This window comes from Sarcophilus harrisii, chromosome 5 (genome assembly GCF_902635505.1).
Source record: "Sarcophilus harrisii chromosome 5, mSarHar1.11, whole genome shotgun sequence".
NCBI lineage: Eukaryota > Metazoa > Chordata > Mammalia > Dasyuromorphia > Dasyuridae > Sarcophilus > Sarcophilus harrisii.
The window spans coordinates 118,453,810-118,472,636 of record NC_045430.1 but is presented as its reverse complement, the minus strand read 5'-3'; the positions used below and the strand labels follow the sequence as shown (position 1 = coordinate 118,472,636).

The following is an 18,827-nucleotide window of genomic DNA, read 5'->3' as shown; positions in this document are numbered from 1 at the left end:
GAAATGGTGGGGATTTTGAGAAACAATAATAGCTCATACCTGAGCTTTATTTTAAGTTTAAAGATTACTTTCCTCAAAATAATTGTGAAGTAGGTAGTTCAAATATGACTTGATTTTACAGAAGAGGAAGCTGAGACTGACAAGTAAATGATTTGCTAGTGTCACATAATTAGTAAGTACTAGAGCCAAGACATGAACAAGATTTTTTTGAAAGGTTGTTACCTATCTGTTGTGTGGATCAAATGAGAGAAAAATTGAAAAGGGCTTAGAACGGTGTCTGGCACAGAGTAAGCTCTATATAAATATTAATAACTATTATTTGGCATACCGTAAAACCACAAGTACTAGTCCTCTCTTAATACCCTAAAAACTTTTGTCAGGACTGCTCATCCACCTTTGGTGTCCTCCTTCATCCAAACGTTACCTATAGCTCCAAGAAGCTATAGCATGTGCAGTGATCATACACAAGTAAACTATCTCTGCAGATAGCAAAACCATTTTGAGAGTAATCAACAGTAACCACGAACCTGTCGGCTAATTAGGGAGATATCTACCCCAAGTGTGGGAAGATTTTCCTTGATGGAATGGGAGGATGAAAACAATTTGTTCAAAGGGCCATGAAGGAAGCAAAAGCAGGTGCTATGGAGTGCTTAGAACTTGGCAGGCATGGAGGATGCTAAGACCATCCACTGCCACTAGTTTCAATGCCCCAGGAAAAGAGAATGAGAATGAGGACTTTACTCAATTCTGACTCACTTAAATGTAATTCAAGGGCTTTTCAAGACTTCACCCCATGATATCATTGGTCCTTTTTGGCAAAAAAAAGATGAATAGCAGTTATGATAGTAAAAATATGGTGCCAAGTACTAAACTTGGAATTAGGGGACCCAGATTCAGATGTTCACTTTGGCAGTCACTAGATATATGAACTTGATCAGGTCATTTGTCTTCTCTGAGTTTAAATTTCCCCACTTATAAAATTATTATAGTCCCTTTCAATTATACGATATTAATGCATGTCTAGACATTTATGAACTAAGGCAGATCAAAAAGAGCAGAACCAAAACATAATATAAGTTATAATGTAATGTAATGTAATGTAATATAAATAATATAAATGAAATTATCTAGAAAAAGGAACTGAGAGAGTTTGAAAAGAACAAATGAGGAAACACATTTCCCTCCTTTCAGGACAGTTAGTAGACCTGGATGGTGGAACACTCACTGTGCAATAGATACAGTATGAAATACTATTATAAAGATCTGAGGTTAAATTTGGATTGAGATATTTACTAGTGTGATCTTGAACAAGTAACTGTAACTCTGCTTGCTTCTATTTCCTTATCCATAAAATGAGCATGAAAATTGCACCTACGGAAGTAGGTTTTTGTGAGGATAAAACATACTATTTGTAAAATAGTTTGCAAACCTTAAAACACCAGATAAATGGCAGTTATTATTTATTACATGCTGTCAAACAAGGTCTTGGTAGTCAGTCAGTTTTCTTTATTTTTTTTTTCCTTTTGGTTATAGGAAAGGGTTTTATGAGGGAAGAAAATATCAGGAAATAACCATGGAATAAAACGCAAAGGCCATCATTAACATTTTTAAAAGAAATGTCTGGAGACATAGGGCAGAAACACTTTGTTGAAGTTTTTAAATACCAAATTGAGTTTGTATTTCACTCTAGAAGTAATAGAAGTAGAATTTTCTTGCTATGAGAACCATTCTAAAGTGGAATGGATTACTTTATAAAGTCATAAGCTTTCTGTTACCAAGAGGTTCTCTATTAAAGGCTACACAGCCCTTCACTGGTAATGTTCTACAAGACATTTGTTTGCAACTACAGGTTGTATTAGGTACTTGGTGAATAATCTTCCTTTTCTAAGATTCTGTGGGGGAGGGGATAAGGGAAGGCCTGCAACATGGACTTAAACCCTGAGAGTTACTTCTCAGTCTTGAACCAGCACCCCTTGCTCCCTTTTTCTTATCTCCTATTAGCTTTAGAGTCTGGCTTGCCTGTTTCTTTGGCACCCATGCTTCTTCTATTTGAGGTCTTCTTACGCAGATACTCTAGAGTGATTTTATAAAAAGAGCCTCAGATTCATAATATCCTCTGCCCAGCTGTGTCTGGGATAAGAGTAGGGACTTTATGCAGATTTCTTACAGGTTTTCCTTCCTAATTGGACAGAGAAATGGATAAAGGCTAAACTAAACAACTGAACTCTCTAACTGAACTTTATTTTCAATTTTATAGACTATCTAATCTAGAAAGGACTTTTGAATCTAGGATCCTCATTTTACCAGTGAGGAAACTGAGATCCCGAGAGAGGAAGTCATTAATTAAAGTTCAGCAGTGGTTGACAGAGCCAAAATTTGAATTCAGTTCTTCTGACTTCAACTTCCAGCCTTTTCCTGCCATATTAAATTTCTCTCTGAGACCAAATATTCTACTCTACCCTTTTTTATTGCAGAGTATAATGCTGATAGATTGCTGCTCCACCCTGTTTTGATAACAAGGCAAAGAAAATTCCCATTTTGTCCCACCCATCAGCCTTGCAATCCTAGACCTTAAGCTTTACACTGTCACCTAAAAATTTCAGAAAGTATTAGATAAGAATGATTGACATCTCAGAGGAAAGTGTCAGTCTCAGAGTCTCCACACTGAAAGAAGGCAATTCCTCATAGGATATGGGAGAGAATGATTAAGGAATATTAGAGTAAGGATTAGACAATCATAAAATCCAGCATTATCAGGACTAGAAAGGACTATTGGAACATAACTTACTTTAGAATACTTGTTTTGAAAGTTCTTTGATCAAAAACATAATTTTTAGATTATATAAACTCACTGAAAGAAGTATCTTTTGAATTAGAGGTTATTTTTTTTTTAATTTAGTGGTTACATTTTTAGAGGTTACTTTTTAAAAATTAGATGTTATTTACAGGATCTATAGAAGGAAGGCACTGGAATTAAGAGGGATTGATGAAGGCTTCCAGTAGAAAGTAGGCTTTTAGATGGGACTTTAAAGAAACTAGGGATTTAGAGCAAAGTCAGAGCCATGAAAGCAGAGTATTCAATGACTGTGAGACAGTCAGAAAGAATGCCAGGTACATAGAGATGGAGTATCTTGCTATGGAACAACCAAAGAGCTAAATGTCACTGGATCAAAGAGTACATATTGGAGGAATAAGATGTAGGAACACTGGAAAGATTTAGAGGATGAGGTTATAAAGGACTTTTTAAAGGATTAAGCAGGGTATTTAAATATATAAACATATAATTTAACAGAAACAATAGGAAATGTATTGCAGTTTATGGATGACATGATCAGCCCTGTACTTTTGGAAAACCACTTTAGTGTCTTAAGGGAAGATAGATTGGAGCCCAGAGATACTTGAAGGAGGCTGACTTGCTAGCAGGCTATTGCAATAATCAAGTGTGATGTGATCAGATTATATATGAGGATGGTAGCAGTATCAGAAGAGAGAAAAGTGAATATTTGAGAGATGTTGCAAAGGTGAAATCAGCAGATCTTGGCAATTATTTAAATATGGAGGAGGGGGGAACTAGAGAGAGAGAGTGAGGATAGCTCATAGGTTGCAAGCTTGAGGGACCGGAAGGATGGTATTGCCCTGTATAGTTATGGAAAATGCAGGAAGAGAGAGAAAGTTTAAAGCAAAGAAAATGAGTTCCATTTTGGACATAGTTTAAGATGTCTACTGGACTTTCAGTTTGAAATGTCTAAAAAGCAGTTGGAGGTCAACAGAGAGAGTTGGAGATTGGAGGTCAACAGAGAGAGTGGTATAGACATGGTAATTAATTCTGTGGGAACTAATGAGATCACTAAGTGAAGTATAGAGAGAGAGAAGAGAAGAAGGCATGGGACAGAACCCTGAACCACATCTTTGGTTAGAGGAGATGATCTGAGGAGGATCCTGCAAAGGGGAAGAAAAGGAGAAGTCAGTTAGATGTGAGGAAAACCAGGAGATAATGGTATCTTGAAAACCCAGAAAGAAGAGAGTACCCATGAAGAGTGATCAAGTGTCAAAGGCTGTGGAGAGAGAAGAGGTCAAGGAGAATGACAATTTAAAAAAAAAGGCCATTGCATTTGGCAATTAAGAGATCTTTAATAGCTTTAGAGAGAGTTTGGGTGAAATGAGGAGGTTGGAAGCCAGACTGGAAGAGATTAATAAAAGAGTGAAAGGAGAAAAGGGGGAAGTATCCCCATTAGATTGGCTTTTCAAGGAATTTAGCTACAAAGGGTAGAAGAGATGCAGAATGATGGTTAATAGGGATGGAAAGATCATATAAAGGTTTTGGGTTTTTTGTTGTAATTTATTTTTTTTTCCTGGATAAATGTGCATGTTTGTAGAAATAAGCTAGCAAAGAAGGAGAGACTGAGAATTAATATAAGAGTAGGCATAACAGAAGGGGTAGTTTGAACTAGTAGAGGGGTTAGCCTTGGTAAAGAGTAAAATCACCTCATTATATGAAATAGGGATGAGGGAGGAATATATAACAGAAAGGTCATCTTTAAGTGATAATGAGGAATGAGAGAACAGAGATTAATACTTTTTATAGTATTTTTAATGTCTTGAAGCAAAGAATTCTTTCATTATATCCTTTTCTTTGTTCTGAGATAAAAGTATTCTTTAATCTTCTTTATCTGTATGCATGTGTGTATGTGTGTGTATGTGTATCTGTATGCATGCATGTATCCAGGGTTCCTTATTCTTTCAAGATTGGGTTAATTTTAAATATTTTGATGGAGGTCTTGGGTTGTGTTATCTCAATCCCCTTTCTCTCTAAAACTTTTACTTAGAGAAATATTAACATTTATGTTTAAATATTTTGCTATATATTTTTCCAGTTCCTAGTAATATTCTGAATCTCATCAAAGTTTGAAGAAAATGTTCTTGTCTATCTTGTGGGGAAGGAGAATCATATAGCTCTCTACAATACCAACCTTAGTATTTTAATATAAAATATTCTTTTTTTTCCCCTGGTTTTCTTTTGTTTTTAATTTCTGGATTTCTAGTAATGAGCACATAAATTCTAAGAATATATATTTGAGTAATCTGTCTTTAGCTTTAAAAATTAAAATATTACTATATCTCCTATTATATATCTTTTACAATTCAGAAATTAGAATTAAGTTCCAGAATAGAGGATTCAAAGAATTCTCAAACCTAGAAAGTGCCACTAAAATGAAAAAATTTCAGAAACATTTAAAATATTTGTGGTATTAGTAATAAATACGAAACTCCTAAGATCAGCTATCACTGACTAATTTTTTTGTTCTTTACAATAATCTCAGTTTTAATGTAACTCAAATTCCAGATGATAGCAAGCATTTTGGGTTTTTCTTTTTAAAAATAAAAGAAATTATTAATGTTATCTTCCCCGCCCCTCCTCTAAATAGCAAACAGTATTTGTTATTCACAGATATTCTTTCTTCAATAAGGCCTATCAAAGTGTAAAAGTAGATGGCTATTTTTTTTCCTGGAAAAAAGGAATGGTCTTTCATTATACAGTGTTCTTAGGTGAATTTTCTTGTTTAAGAAGCCAGAATACAAGAGAGTGCTATATTAGTGTATTATTCTCACAACAAACAAGCACTGTTCTGTTGCTACCTGCTTGGCCATTGTTTCTGATTGTGTATGCTTTGCAGTGGTATTTGGATGGTTTCCTGCTCTCTGCCAGCACAAAAAGGCATTTCTGTTACAATGGCCCCTAACCACACAATGACGGCATTAAGGATTTATATGGAGGTTTCATTATTTTCTCCTCTTTTGTTCCTTCCAGGATGTCTTCCAAGCGACCAGCCTCTCCGTATGGGGAAGCAGATGGAGAGGTAGCCATGGTGACAAGCAGACAGAAAGTGGAAGAAGAGGAGAGTGACGGGCTCCCAGCCTTTCACCTTCCCTTGCATGTGAGTTTTCCCAACAAGCCTCACTCTGAGGAATTTCAACCAGTTTCTCTTCTGACGCAAGAGAGTTGTGGCCATAGGACTCCCACTTCTCAGCACAACACAGTGGTAGGTTTTCTTGTGGTCTTTTGTCCTTACATTCATTCTTGGACCAGTATTTCTCCTATAGTAGCTTGGCATTCAGCCTAATACTCAAAATAGGACATGGTTACTAGTCATATGTGACACCATGATAATATGAAATGCTAACTTAAGTTTTCTAAAAGTTACCAAAAAAAAAAAAAGTAACGACCTCTATTCATATGTTGATATTATAGTATATGCATTTTCTTAAGACTATCTAAAACTATACCTAACCAAAACATAAATTTGAACTTTCTTATGAATTCAATCCTTATTTTAGCCTTTTGTGCTTATATTGAATTCAAATCTAGGCTCACAGTTGAAGTGAGAACATGCTTAACAGAGAACTATAATCTATCTATTTCTCCATCTATCTACATCTACCTACCTATATATAAAGAAATAGATGCACATATATAAATACCCACACATATAGAAATATATACATACATGCACATATATATGTCTGTATTTATGATTCTATAATTCAAGTCTACATAATTCATAAATTTTCTTATAGTTATTTAATGTGTTAAAATTTTGTTGTGTGTAAAATATTTTGTTTTTAAGAATATGTCATAAGAACAACTTTAAAAGTGCTTTTAAATATGATCATAGCTTAAAAGAGCTTGCAGTATAACTCAGGAAACAATCTGTACATAATTGAACACAAATTAAATTTACCATATTTAATATCATTTTTGACATTTGTTATGAAAGTTACAAGTTGCATTGTTGCTGTGAATGATTATTACAGAATATAATTACAATGTGGTTCGAAATATAGTTGTACACTGAATATGGGTCACATTTTCCTAGGTCATAAATAAAGCTTTTTACATATGAGGAAGATAACAATGAGAGGTGATATACATTGTCATGCAGATCTTTTCCTTTATAGAGAAATTTGAACCCATGCATTCTGCTCCAGGGCCAGAGCTCTTTTCAATGTGCTACACTGCAATAACACACCTCCCCAATGGTACTGCAGCCATATCTGTGGTTGGAAGGGTTTTTTATAATGATGAATTAATATCTTTTCCTAAATTACATCTGTCTTTCCTAACTTAAGTTCCTTCAATTCTTTATGTGTCTGTTTATGTAGAGTTATGTTAAAATAAGACCTTAAAAGATCTACAATAAAGTTTCTTAATTTTCAGTTGGGGAAAAGAAGGCTGATAGAAGTCACATATTACTTGTGAAATGTCAAACATTTAGTTCATGGCAAAAAGAGGTTTAGAACCTATGTGTCCTGACTCACAATCCAGTTTTTCATCCACAGTATTAAATAGCCTACAACCTTAAAAGTCTTCTTTTTCCTTAGCAAAGTTCTATATATGTTTCTTTGGATAATAATGCAACCATTCAACAATTTCTCTTAAAGATAGCCTTAGAGTATACAAATTTAGGATGATTTCCAAGGGCCTGCCACTTCTCAGAGCAAGAAGGACTAATACTAAAAACACCATGGACATTCATACATATAATCAACTTGCACCAAGACTTTAGCTGGTAGGCAACAAGGTTCCCTTAAAGAGGTAATATATTTTCATGGAAAGAACACTGACTTTGGAGTAAAAAGGACCAGATTCAAATACTACCTAATTTCATCTTTAATTAGTCACTTACCGGATACTTCTCAGTTTCCTGATCTGTAAAACGGTAGCTTTGGAATAAATTTCCTCTGAGATACTATTTAACACTCTTTTTTGTGATCCTAGAAACATTCTTCATATCCCTTAGAATGAATATTGTGTTATGGATTTTAAACTTTCTTTTCTTTTTGAATATCATCCTAGTTGTTAATTTTAGCCATATTTTTCTAAATTAAAAAGTTACTTCAGGGCAGTTTAATATGTAACTTATCCTAGATCTTATCAACTTGTAGGTTTGGCCCCTATTGCTTTTGTTGTGCCTTCCATGGTTTTGTGCACAGATCACGATAGTGAATCATTGGCTATGCAGTCTAGTTGGAATCAGAAGAAAAAAAATTACATCTCTTCTAATAGATGTACTTGAATAAAATTCAAGCATTGATTGAGATTATAATGATAATTTCCATATATGTAATACTTTGAAGTTTACAAAGTGCTTTGCACACATGATCACATTTAAGGGTAACAATAGCTCTTTTAGGAAGTTACTTCCAGGGTTATTAGCTCCATTTGACAGATGATTGAAAGTATAAGAAGTAATTTGTTCATTGTAACACTGCTAATGAGTATCTGAGAAAGAATTTGAATCTATGTCTTCCTATTTCCAAAATACCTTGCCAAACTACTTTATGTCTTATTATCTGCAAGGTATTATGCCAGGTACCTGATCTGCCTTTAAGGAACTTATGGTCTGAGAGACTGTTTTAAAAGAGAGTTGAAGAAGATGATGGTCATGGCGGAAGTGGTAATAGTAGTTGTTATAATTGTTACTGTTTTTATCTACTTTAGAATACAGTCTCATTGAATTCTTTGAAACTTATATTTTGGGGGTAGGAATTTAGGAACTTGAGAAAACATGGAAATTTCCCTTTTGTTTTGTTTTACGTTTCCAAATTGGAACTCAATTTCTATTTTTCTTATGCCATCATTGTCCTAACTATTGTTTGATTAGCATCAAGAGTATGCTTGATCCTTTTCAGTCTTTCTCATTGGTAGGCCACAATCACGATTTTTTTTGGCTCTTCTTCAACAACAGTTCTTGTTTGGGGTATGATTAGGGTTGATTTGCTTGGTCTTGCATGTGACTATCCAAACTATGCCTTAATGCCAACTGACAAGGATATTTATAGGCACCAGCAGGGATCATGGTAAGATTGGAGGCGAATGAAGTGGCAGCATCAGGGGCAGCTGGGAAGCTGTGTCCTAACCATTTTGGCACTCAGTCCCTATGTAGTTGCAGGATAGTTCAGTGTGTTGGAATATTGTTTCAGTGACATATGTGATATGACCATTTTTAGTTATTTAATGATCAGCTGTCTTTTTAACTAAAATTATGCCATTTTGGCCAATTTATATTTTGACTTCTTTGATATTTCCTAAACTGACTAAGTCAACTGCCCCATTCCAGTCAATAGATGATAAAGACTCAAACCTTTCCCATCTTTTTGCTAGGGGTTAGAAGTGAACCTTTTGGAGTTGAAGTATGATAGTAATATATATCAATATTATCTACACTGTTGTCTGTATTGATGGCTTATTTCTGGAATGTGAAAGGGGTGTGTAGGGAGCATACTCATAGAGACTATGATTTTATACATCAAAATATTCATTGGAATACTGTTATAACACTTTTCTATAAAACAATATGGTGTTCCTTTCAGAACTTTTGCTTGTATATCAAAAAGACCTTTTTAAAAAGATGATCTCCCTCTAAGTTTACTACACAGCATTTACCTCAAAGAGAGTAATGAATAAGGATTTAGTGTACTAAATCTATCCTTAAATGATACATGAAACTCATAGGACAACTAGACTCTTTATCTGTTGTCAGACAATATTCTCTCCCAGAATTTTTCAAAACAACTTTTAAATTTTATATTTTAGCTATGTCTTTAAATTCTCAATCACCATAATGTTTATTTAAAGTTTACTATTCAGATACATATTTTAGATGTTTGATTGAGGAATGATTGTTCAGCAGAACAATTGCTGTTTAGGAAAAGTGACAATGCATCGAATATATAAAGATGCCATTGCAGCTTTTTAAAAGTTAGACTAAGATCTGACTTTTGGAATACTAATTCTGTTATTTTATAGAGTGGGTTTTTAAGAGATATTTAAATTTCTGATGTACCTTTGTGCATCAAGCTTAGCATAAGTTAGTGTGATGGTACAATGAACAATGTTGTGAACACCAGGGCCGTTACATTGTGCCAGTTCTAATAATGAGAATTTCATTGTTTAGGGAGAGCAGTCTCCTACACTCTAAACAAAAGTGTAATTACTTTTGAACGATGTGGAATGTGCTTGGTTTAATAGCATGGAGAATAGATTCGCAAAGATTCAGATAAAGCAAGCTTGGAAGCCATATGTACAATGTGTCAGTATAAAATTATGTTAGTAGGCAGCATAATTCCACATACACACACATGATTTCATACAGTTTATAAACTGTTGTTTCTGTAAGAGATAGGCGTGCTTATCTGAACAAGGCCAATTCAATTGAAACAAGGTGAAAATGGTGACAAGTTTGTATTTGTTTTTTTATGGTAAATTGATGTTTATCATACAATGAAATTACATTGTTACAAACATTACATTATAAATGTCATCACAAAATACCACATGAAAGCTGTTTCCGTAGATATAATCCCAGCCTTGTATGTGAGAATGAGTTTTTCAATCTTTATTCTTAAAGATTGTTTCAGACAATTTCCCCCAGAGTTGTCAGGAATGGGGACAAATTTTAAAAATTAGAATCATTTGGGGTCCATCAAGCAGCTGGAGAAGTTATACAATGCATCATTTCACCCTCTTCTACAATTCCCTTTGGATCCAGGGGGTCTGATATTAAGAAGGATAAAGTCAATTCACAGGGTCTATGGTAAAATGTTACTGTTGACTCTTGAGTAATGTATATGAATGTATGGAGATATGTGGTAGCCTGTTAAGAACATTTCTGGAATGTTCATTGTATAATATTACATTTCATACTAAATTTAACTAAGAAGGCTAGTTTTTTTCAGTATGTGTTGTGAGATTGGTTAGGGACATTAAGTTCCTATTGAAGAAGAATAAGGAAGTATGGTGATTTAAATGTGAAATTGAGGCAAGACAACTGTCTTAGTTTCATTTATTTTTATAAGAAAATAATCAGAAAATTATGAGAAAGGTATATATTTGGCACCTTAAAACTTAAAAATTCATTCACCAATTCCTCTTTAACTTTATACATGAAAGCATATTGATTTATGCCTCATGGACATTTCAGTAAATATATAAAACCCTTTTTTACATATATAGTTTCAAATAAGTACACATGCTAACACAAATCCACAATAAATTGAATGTGTAATAATACACAGTTTTCAAAGTAATGTAAAATTTTAAATAAAATTCAATAATAACTTTTGTGCATATCTGTGTATAGCAAAAATAAAAAAAAACACTAGATTTTATCATAGTAAGAGAAAAGTTAGTAATAACACATTTTTGAGCCTTTTTGTTGTTCAGTTTCAAATCAAGTCTAATTCTTCAAGACCCCATTCTTTTAGCAAATATACTGAAGAGGATTGCCATTTCCTTCACCAGCTCATTTTAAGATGAGGAAAGTAAGGTAGAAAGGATTGAGTGATTTGCCCAGAGTCACATAGCTAGGACTTGTCTGAAGCTGGATTTAAACTCAGGAAGATGATTCTTCCTGATTCCAGGCTCTACTATAGTTGCTGCACCATAAAGACTATCTGCCTTTATGGTAGTGTAATAGTGATTAATCCTTCATCCACACATAATTTAGTGTTAAGTTATATGTAATATGTAATATTTTTTCATTGCATGATAAATATAATATAATTCTATTTATTATTACTAATACTGCTTTTATCCACTTTATCTCCAATTTGTCAAAAATACTTTTCATCAAACTACATATATTGAATATAATATTAATTTTACTGGGTATTTAAAGAAACATTAGATTGTTTTCAGAGATCTGAAAATTTTTGACCAGAGGTTTCCTTATTTTGAGTGTCTATATTTTAGATATTATAGATATTATTATTTTAGCTTTAAGATTTCTGATAGAATATTGTGAGAAGATACTAGAACTTGTTATCGAGGTAGCGATACCTAGTTCAAAATAAACATGTGACAGATTCACAATGGCCATTCTCTTTGGCAAAAGTCAGGTTTATTTAGGGGAAGAGGTTACACACAAAATGAAGAGGTAAAATAAACACCAGCAATGCCTTCAGAAGTGGCAAATATGAAATAGATTTGGGAGAGCATATAGTTAGAAAGCAAAGAAATTTGGAAGAATCCATTAAAGGAAAATCCATGAAGCCTAAACATGTCATTGACTATTAGGTTACATCCATAGAGGAGTTTAACAGACTAGTCAGTTAGCCAAGGTAAAGAGAATGACACCATTAAAGGGAAGTCACTGTGAAAGAAAGAATATCTTATAGTGGGCTTAGTCCTGAAGAGAACAAAGGACCAATCTTAATCATAAGCAGATATTTTAGGGGGAAATACAGTCTTGGTTTTTTTTTTTCTCAGGAAGACCAGAGAAGTAAAAGCAGGAATTCAAAAGGAGGGGTCAAGGAGCTAGGTGACATTTCAGGCCCCAGACAGGCCAAAAGATGCTAACCAATATCTTCAAAGGTTGTTTAAAGATAGCCAGAGGTGGGGGAATGGACAATGGAGGTGATAAAGAGTTCCTTTCTAGCAAATCTGGGAATTATCTGATAGTAACTTCTTCATGATAGGTGAAGAGAGTAAGTCACATCAGTTGGAAGTGACAGATGAGAAATATCTTAATGGACAAAGAAGAAAAAGTGTGTTTCTGATGTGTGAAGAATTTGTATTATGTGTCTTTCATGTGGAATGAGGGAGAGAGTATGCTTTTATATTTTATATTGCCTTTTTGATTCTTTTTTTCTTCCCTCTGAATCTGATTTTTTCATGCTTTTCTCAATTTTTCCTGTCCATCATTTGTGATGGTACAGTGACACACTATTACATTCTTGGGCTTCTGTTTCTGTACTGACATTATTAATGTGATAAAAAGTGCTTCTATTGATGTTCACATAGATGGTACTTTTCTTTCTGTCTTAAGTCTTCTTGGTATCTATACCTAGCCACTGGGACACTGGAACAAATGACTTTCTCTTCCATCATACCTTTTTTTGTTTCTTTTTCATAATTGCAAATTGCTTTATTTTAAATAGTTAAATCAATTCACTATATTTTAAAACTATGTAAATTATTATGGAACCTGCCTTTACTGTAAAATAGTCTTCCACTAACCTCCAAGTTTAGTGTCAGAAAGACTAAAGCTCAGAATCAGCATAAAGGCTTTAAAAAAATGGACTTTATTAAAAACAAACAAACAAACAAACAAAAAAAACATGTTCAAACCAACAAGAACAAGTAGCAACTATGTTCATTGCTTCACCCAGATTGTGTAATATTATCAAATACTAGAGAGATAGCTGAGCTTCTCAATTTCTATTTTTCTTTTTTTTCCTTTCCTTTTTTTTTTTTTTAAATCATAGAGCTTTCTCTTCAAAGGAGGCAATTTGGTACATTGGAAAGAGTTCTGTATTTAAAATCAGAGGGCCTGATCCCTCCAACTGAATCTCAGCTCTGCCATTTAATTAAATATGTGACAGTGGGCCTAACTTCCTTATGTCTCAGTACTCTCATTTGTGAAAGACTAGGTGATTTCTCAAGTTGGCTTCAGCTTTATCTAGGATCCTTTGAAATCAAAATTGTTAGGATGGTGAAAAGAGAATGAAAGTTAAAGATGAGTACTATAGTATTGTTGTGATTTAAATGAATTTGAGTCTGGTTACAGATAAATTAAAACTAAAGGTTAAATTAATTAAAAAAAAAATTAGATGCTGTATAGTCATTGAAACCTTGTCAGGAGTCTTTGATCAACTATTGGGAACAACACAAGTATATGAATACTGGAATTAACCAAATCTTGTACTAATTTTCAAAAATGGGATATGGGTAGATTTTGACAACTACTTGGTGTTTATTCTTAGCAAAATTTTAGAATTATAAGAAGATGATATTCATATTTATAAAAGTTACTATAATTTTTAGTAGCTAGTATGAGTTTACTGAGGTTCATAATACAACCTTATTTCCATTTTTTTTTTATTAGAGTAACTAGACTTGTTATCCTATAAAAAAGAAATAATGCTACATTGAGCTGAACTAAAGATCAAAAAGACCTGAAGCCAGTTCCAGCTTTTAGAAAATAGTGACTGTCTGACTTTGGGCAAGCCATTTGGCTTCTCAATGCCCTAAGCTACTTTCTAAGATTGTATTATAAAAGAAATGCTGATTTGCACTGAATGTTGACATTACTACTCCTGGAGTTCTCTAAAGCATTGAGTAGTCTTTCTCAAAACACTGGTAATCCTCCCCAAAAAAGAAATAAAGAGAAAAAGGAGAAACTCTTCTAGTAGAGAAAGTAAATTATATCAAAATAGTGAGTATGATTTCAGCAAGAGATTTTCATGCAGAACCTCATGATCTGGGACACCAGTTTTCTGTGTAATGGAATAGGACATGTCTATGTCCTCTTCCTTAGAATGTCTTTTACATATTTATAAACAGTTTTCATATGTTCCTTAAAATTTCTCTTTTCAAGTCATATTTTTAAACAGGTCACATTCTTTTAAGAGATCTTTCTATGGCAGGGGGGCTTTGTGTGAACACATGTGTATTTATTTTCTTCTGTATTACTGAATGTCAAAGAGAAGTTAATAAGTCACCTGTCAGGGGTGTTTTAGAGGGAATTCCTACATGGAGAGTTGACTAAATAGCCATTCAGTTTCTTTGTAGCCTGATATTCTCTAATTTTGTTAACGAATACTATAGTATTTCCATTCTCATTTAGATATGAGGGAGGAAATTTTGGAAGGAAATGCTAGTCTCTAATTCCTACTTAAAGTTGCCTTTACAAACTTTTTTTTCTTTATATGGTAACACAAACATGTTAATAACTTCTGGTGATTTTTTTTGTCCTGGCTGCCAAACTTATTCATATGAATTTTCATCATTCTAAACATCTTAAGGGTAAATAGAACTTGCTTATTAAATTAATTGTCAAGAAAATTATGAGGATCAGGAATCTATACATTTTCTGCATAATTAAATATTATTTTGGATGATGTCCATATATCAAGTTAATATCAGTAAAATGATAATAGTTGCCATCACTGATATTCCTGCTTGGTAATTATAAAGATCAATCTGATTAGTTTAAAGACAATACAAACTGTAATATGAATGCCTGCTTCCTAGGTCAGAATATGATTCACTCACCCATTTATCATTGAATGTTAAAATATTTCAAGATTTGTGTTTGTACTGGTTGTTTTGCAATAAGAACAGAGCACAATTTTACCTATTCCTTTTACTTAAAAAAATAAAATTGTTTCATATCTAGAAACATATTTTAGAAATACAAATGTCAACATTTATTTGTAGAGTTTAAGAAAAAAATCCAAATTTAGGAAAATAATTAATGGAATTATAGAATTTACTTTGTAAAAGAACTTTTGCCACTAGTACTCAAATAGTATTTCCTTTCTTATATATAAATATAGACACACCAAAATACTTTTTAGATCTCATAAAAAGACCAGTCAATAACATAAAAAATTTGCTTGTGTTCTGAAAATCTATTAGGAAATTCAAAAGAACTTTCAAGTGAATTAATATTTTTATAGAATGGGAGTGTCACATAGAATTCAATATATCAAATGTTAAGCACAGAACATATATTAAAATACTACTACCTTCTTAAATTCTAAGGTAATGAGGGTGTCTATTTTTTTTATTATTAAGTAGGAAAAAAGATTGGTTTAGTGATAACAATGTAGCATGTAGCCATATTTTGAATATTTTTGCATTTTTTTGGAAGTGCTATTATTTGTAAAGGACTTTGAAAGTAAAACAATAATATACATTTATATAAAATGTTAATTATTAATTATTAAATTGTACTTATTTAACTACTATTTAGTCATAAGTTTTTGCAGTGAAAGCTAAAAATAGAATAGTGTTGTTTTTAAGTCCATTTAAGTTCTATCTACATAAACACAATCTTTCAGTAGGCCCTAAAGTTAACTCAACTCAAACAATTGGATATAACTTACTGGATTTTGTATCTTATTTAAGCAAAGTTGATTCGGCTGTGGAACTGTAAATAATGCTATCATTATGTCTGGATAAAGTTTTCACTTCCAGAGCTCTCAGAAATCTAGCCAACCCCAAGATAAAAGACAATATATACGGAGTATTAACTCTGACTACGCCAAATATCCCTATATTTTAAAATGCTGATCTTCAAAGGGTTAATGGTTGCCTAAGGCAATATGAGGAGGAAATGTAACTACAAAGGATTCAGTAACTTTTCTCTGGCAAGTAATCTGAAAATTCATGGCAAATATAGTTTAATCCCATGTAAAAATAGAAAGCAGATATATAGCCTGTCCCAAAAGTCTTAGTGCATAATAAAACTATTAAAGTTTAAAACTACACTGTTTTTTTTTTGGGGGGGGGCATTCAGTATTATAATGTTTAGGTGTAATAAAGAAGTTGAAGCCTTCTATCATTTCAACCAAGATCAATGAATTTGTCAGTGCCCTACTCTTTTATTCCTGGCTATTATTTTTTTTTCAGACTTATAACCTGATAAAGTGAGATAACTAATTCTCTCCAAGATCTATATCCAAATATGTGTTATTGGTTGGTATGTGTTATGTGTAAGTACAATATCTATGTAGAGATATAGGACAGCAGGGAAAATAACTGTAAAATTGTCAAATAAACAATCCTTTCAAGAGTGAGTCTATCTCCCATCTTTTTACTTTACAGATTACATGCAAATAAGTACAATATTAAACATTAGTTAATTCCAATTTTTTTTTCAGTGTTTAGATTCTGAGCAAAAAGCATCTCAGACAAGTGCCCTAAGGTGTACCCTCAAATCAGCTTTTTAAAGACATATTCAATGGTTTCTTTTTTTCCCCTTATGAAGAAGGAAGGAGGAAGACCCTGGTATACTCATCCATAAAAGGTGAAGTCAAAGCTGCTATGATACCTGGAAGCTCAATCTAGAGGGGACCATTGGGATAAAGGAAATAAACTACCTAACAACTTCATTTTTAAAATCTCATTATTCTAATTAACCAGGTACTAAGCTCAGTTTCCCTAATGAATGACTGCAAATGCTATTAAAACTCTAATTTTCTCTCTAAAGGCTATGCTCAGGTCCATAATTGTCAGGAAAAAATGGAAACATTTTTGTCATTGAAGATCATAGAACAACTGGACCAAAAAAAAAAAAAAAAAAAAAAAGATTGATGAATTTGGGAGATGGATCATAAGCCAAGCACAGAAGCATGGTATAGTAATGATAGAGGACTTAAGTGTTCCAGGTATCTGCTGGAGTTCTCTCTCTGCCAAAACTGGAACAGTGGCAAACAACTTCTTGACTTTCCTTAATGATAATTTCATCCATCAAAGGTACTCTGGGCCAGGCCTAATACAGTGATTCAGGCTTAAAAATAATATTCCTGAGAAGAAATTGATATAGTACGGTTTCTAAACTTAAAAAAAAGATAAAACTCAGAACACTCTTCCCCTTTACCTCTGAAGTCTCTATAGGAACTGGTCAAATTAGGTCAGGGAGGCATTCCAGAAAAGCTTCAGTAAACATTTCTGAGAGTTACCCCTCAGATAAGCCTTTTGTCCTAGAAGTGGTAAGAAACACAAATGGCCTCCCTTTTCTCTTAAACTAGTAGCTAGTCTACAAGCCACTCTAAAAATCATGCCATTTCTAAACATCTAATTTCTATAAATGTGTAAGACCCTGGACTGAGCTATTATGGAGGAAGGTAGAGGGAAAGTGAATAGTATTGTTGGTGGTAACTTGGAATTGGAAATAGATATCCATTGATTGTAGTACCAAAGTATAATGAGATATTACTGCATCATAAGAAATGAGCAATGGATGGCTTATATGAATATACACAGAGTAAAGAAAGAAAACTTGGAAAGCAATATATACAATGACTAGCAGTAAATGGAAACTACAGCAAAATGATTCTCCAAGTCCCTTTTCCCTCTGGGATTATGCTTTTAAATATTGGAAGCTATTCAAAGTCTCTCACTGGAGTCCATATTATTTTCTCAATAGCATATTTCTTTCTTTTCTTTTTTCATTGCAGTAAGTTTATTTATTTTTAATACACAATGCTTTATAAATTGTATTGAGAGAGAAAAATCAGAACAAAAGGAAAAAAAACCATAGGAGAAAAAAAACAGAAAAAAGAAGTGTGTTGATTTACACTCAGTCTCCTTAGATCTTTTTTCTGGATGCAAATGGCATTTTCTGTCCAAGATTGCTTGAGATCATTAAACCGCAGAGAAGAACCAAGCTTCTCATAGTTGATCGTAGGACATTCTTGCTATTATTATGCACAATGTATTCCTGATTCTGCTTGTTTCACTCAACATCAGTTCATATAAATTTTTCCAGGCCTTTTTTTAATCAGCTTCTTCATAATTTTTTATAGAACAATAATATTCCATTATCTTCATGTACCACAGTTTGTTCAGCCATTTCCCAATTAATAACTTCTACTCCTTTTCTAATTCTTTGTTACCACAAAAAAGAGCTGCTGCAGACATTTTTGCACACATGGGTCCTTTTCCCTTCTTTATGATTTCCTTGGGACACAGACCTAATAATGGCACTTCTGGGTCAAATTGTATGCAGTTTTATACCCCTTTGGGTATAGTTCCAGATTGCTCTCCAAAATGGTTGGATTATTTCACAACTTCACCAACAATGCATTAGTATCCCAGTTTTCCTCTGCATCCTCTGCAACATTTGTCATTATTTTTTCCTGTCATCTTAGTCTAAAAGGGATGAGGAGGTACTTCAGCATTATTTTAATTTGCATTTCTCTAATCAATTGTGATTTAGAACAATTTTTTTTCATGTAACTCTAAATGGCTTTAATTTCATTATCTGAAAATTGTCTATTTATATCCTTTGACCATTTACCAATTGGGGAATGATGTG

General features: G+C 33.1%; 1 protein-coding gene across 4 annotated transcripts in view; it reads left to right on the top strand.

Annotated features, from left to right (window-relative positions):
- SOX5 (SRY-box transcription factor 5) overlaps nucleotides 1-18,827 on the top strand; it is a 446,382-nt gene that overhangs the window by 57,443 nt on the left and 370,112 nt on the right. For 2 of the 4 annotated variants that reach the window (XM_031938465.1, XM_031938463.1), the window contains exon 2: nucleotides 5,810-5,936. In XM_031938465.1, coding sequence (XP_031794325.1) covers nucleotides 5,810-5,936 — 127 coding nt within the window. Of the gene's footprint in view, nucleotides 1-5,809; nucleotides 6,042-18,827 lie in introns of all 4 variants that reach the window. The other 2 variants (XM_031938462.1, XM_031938461.1) reach the window with 1 other exon arrangement.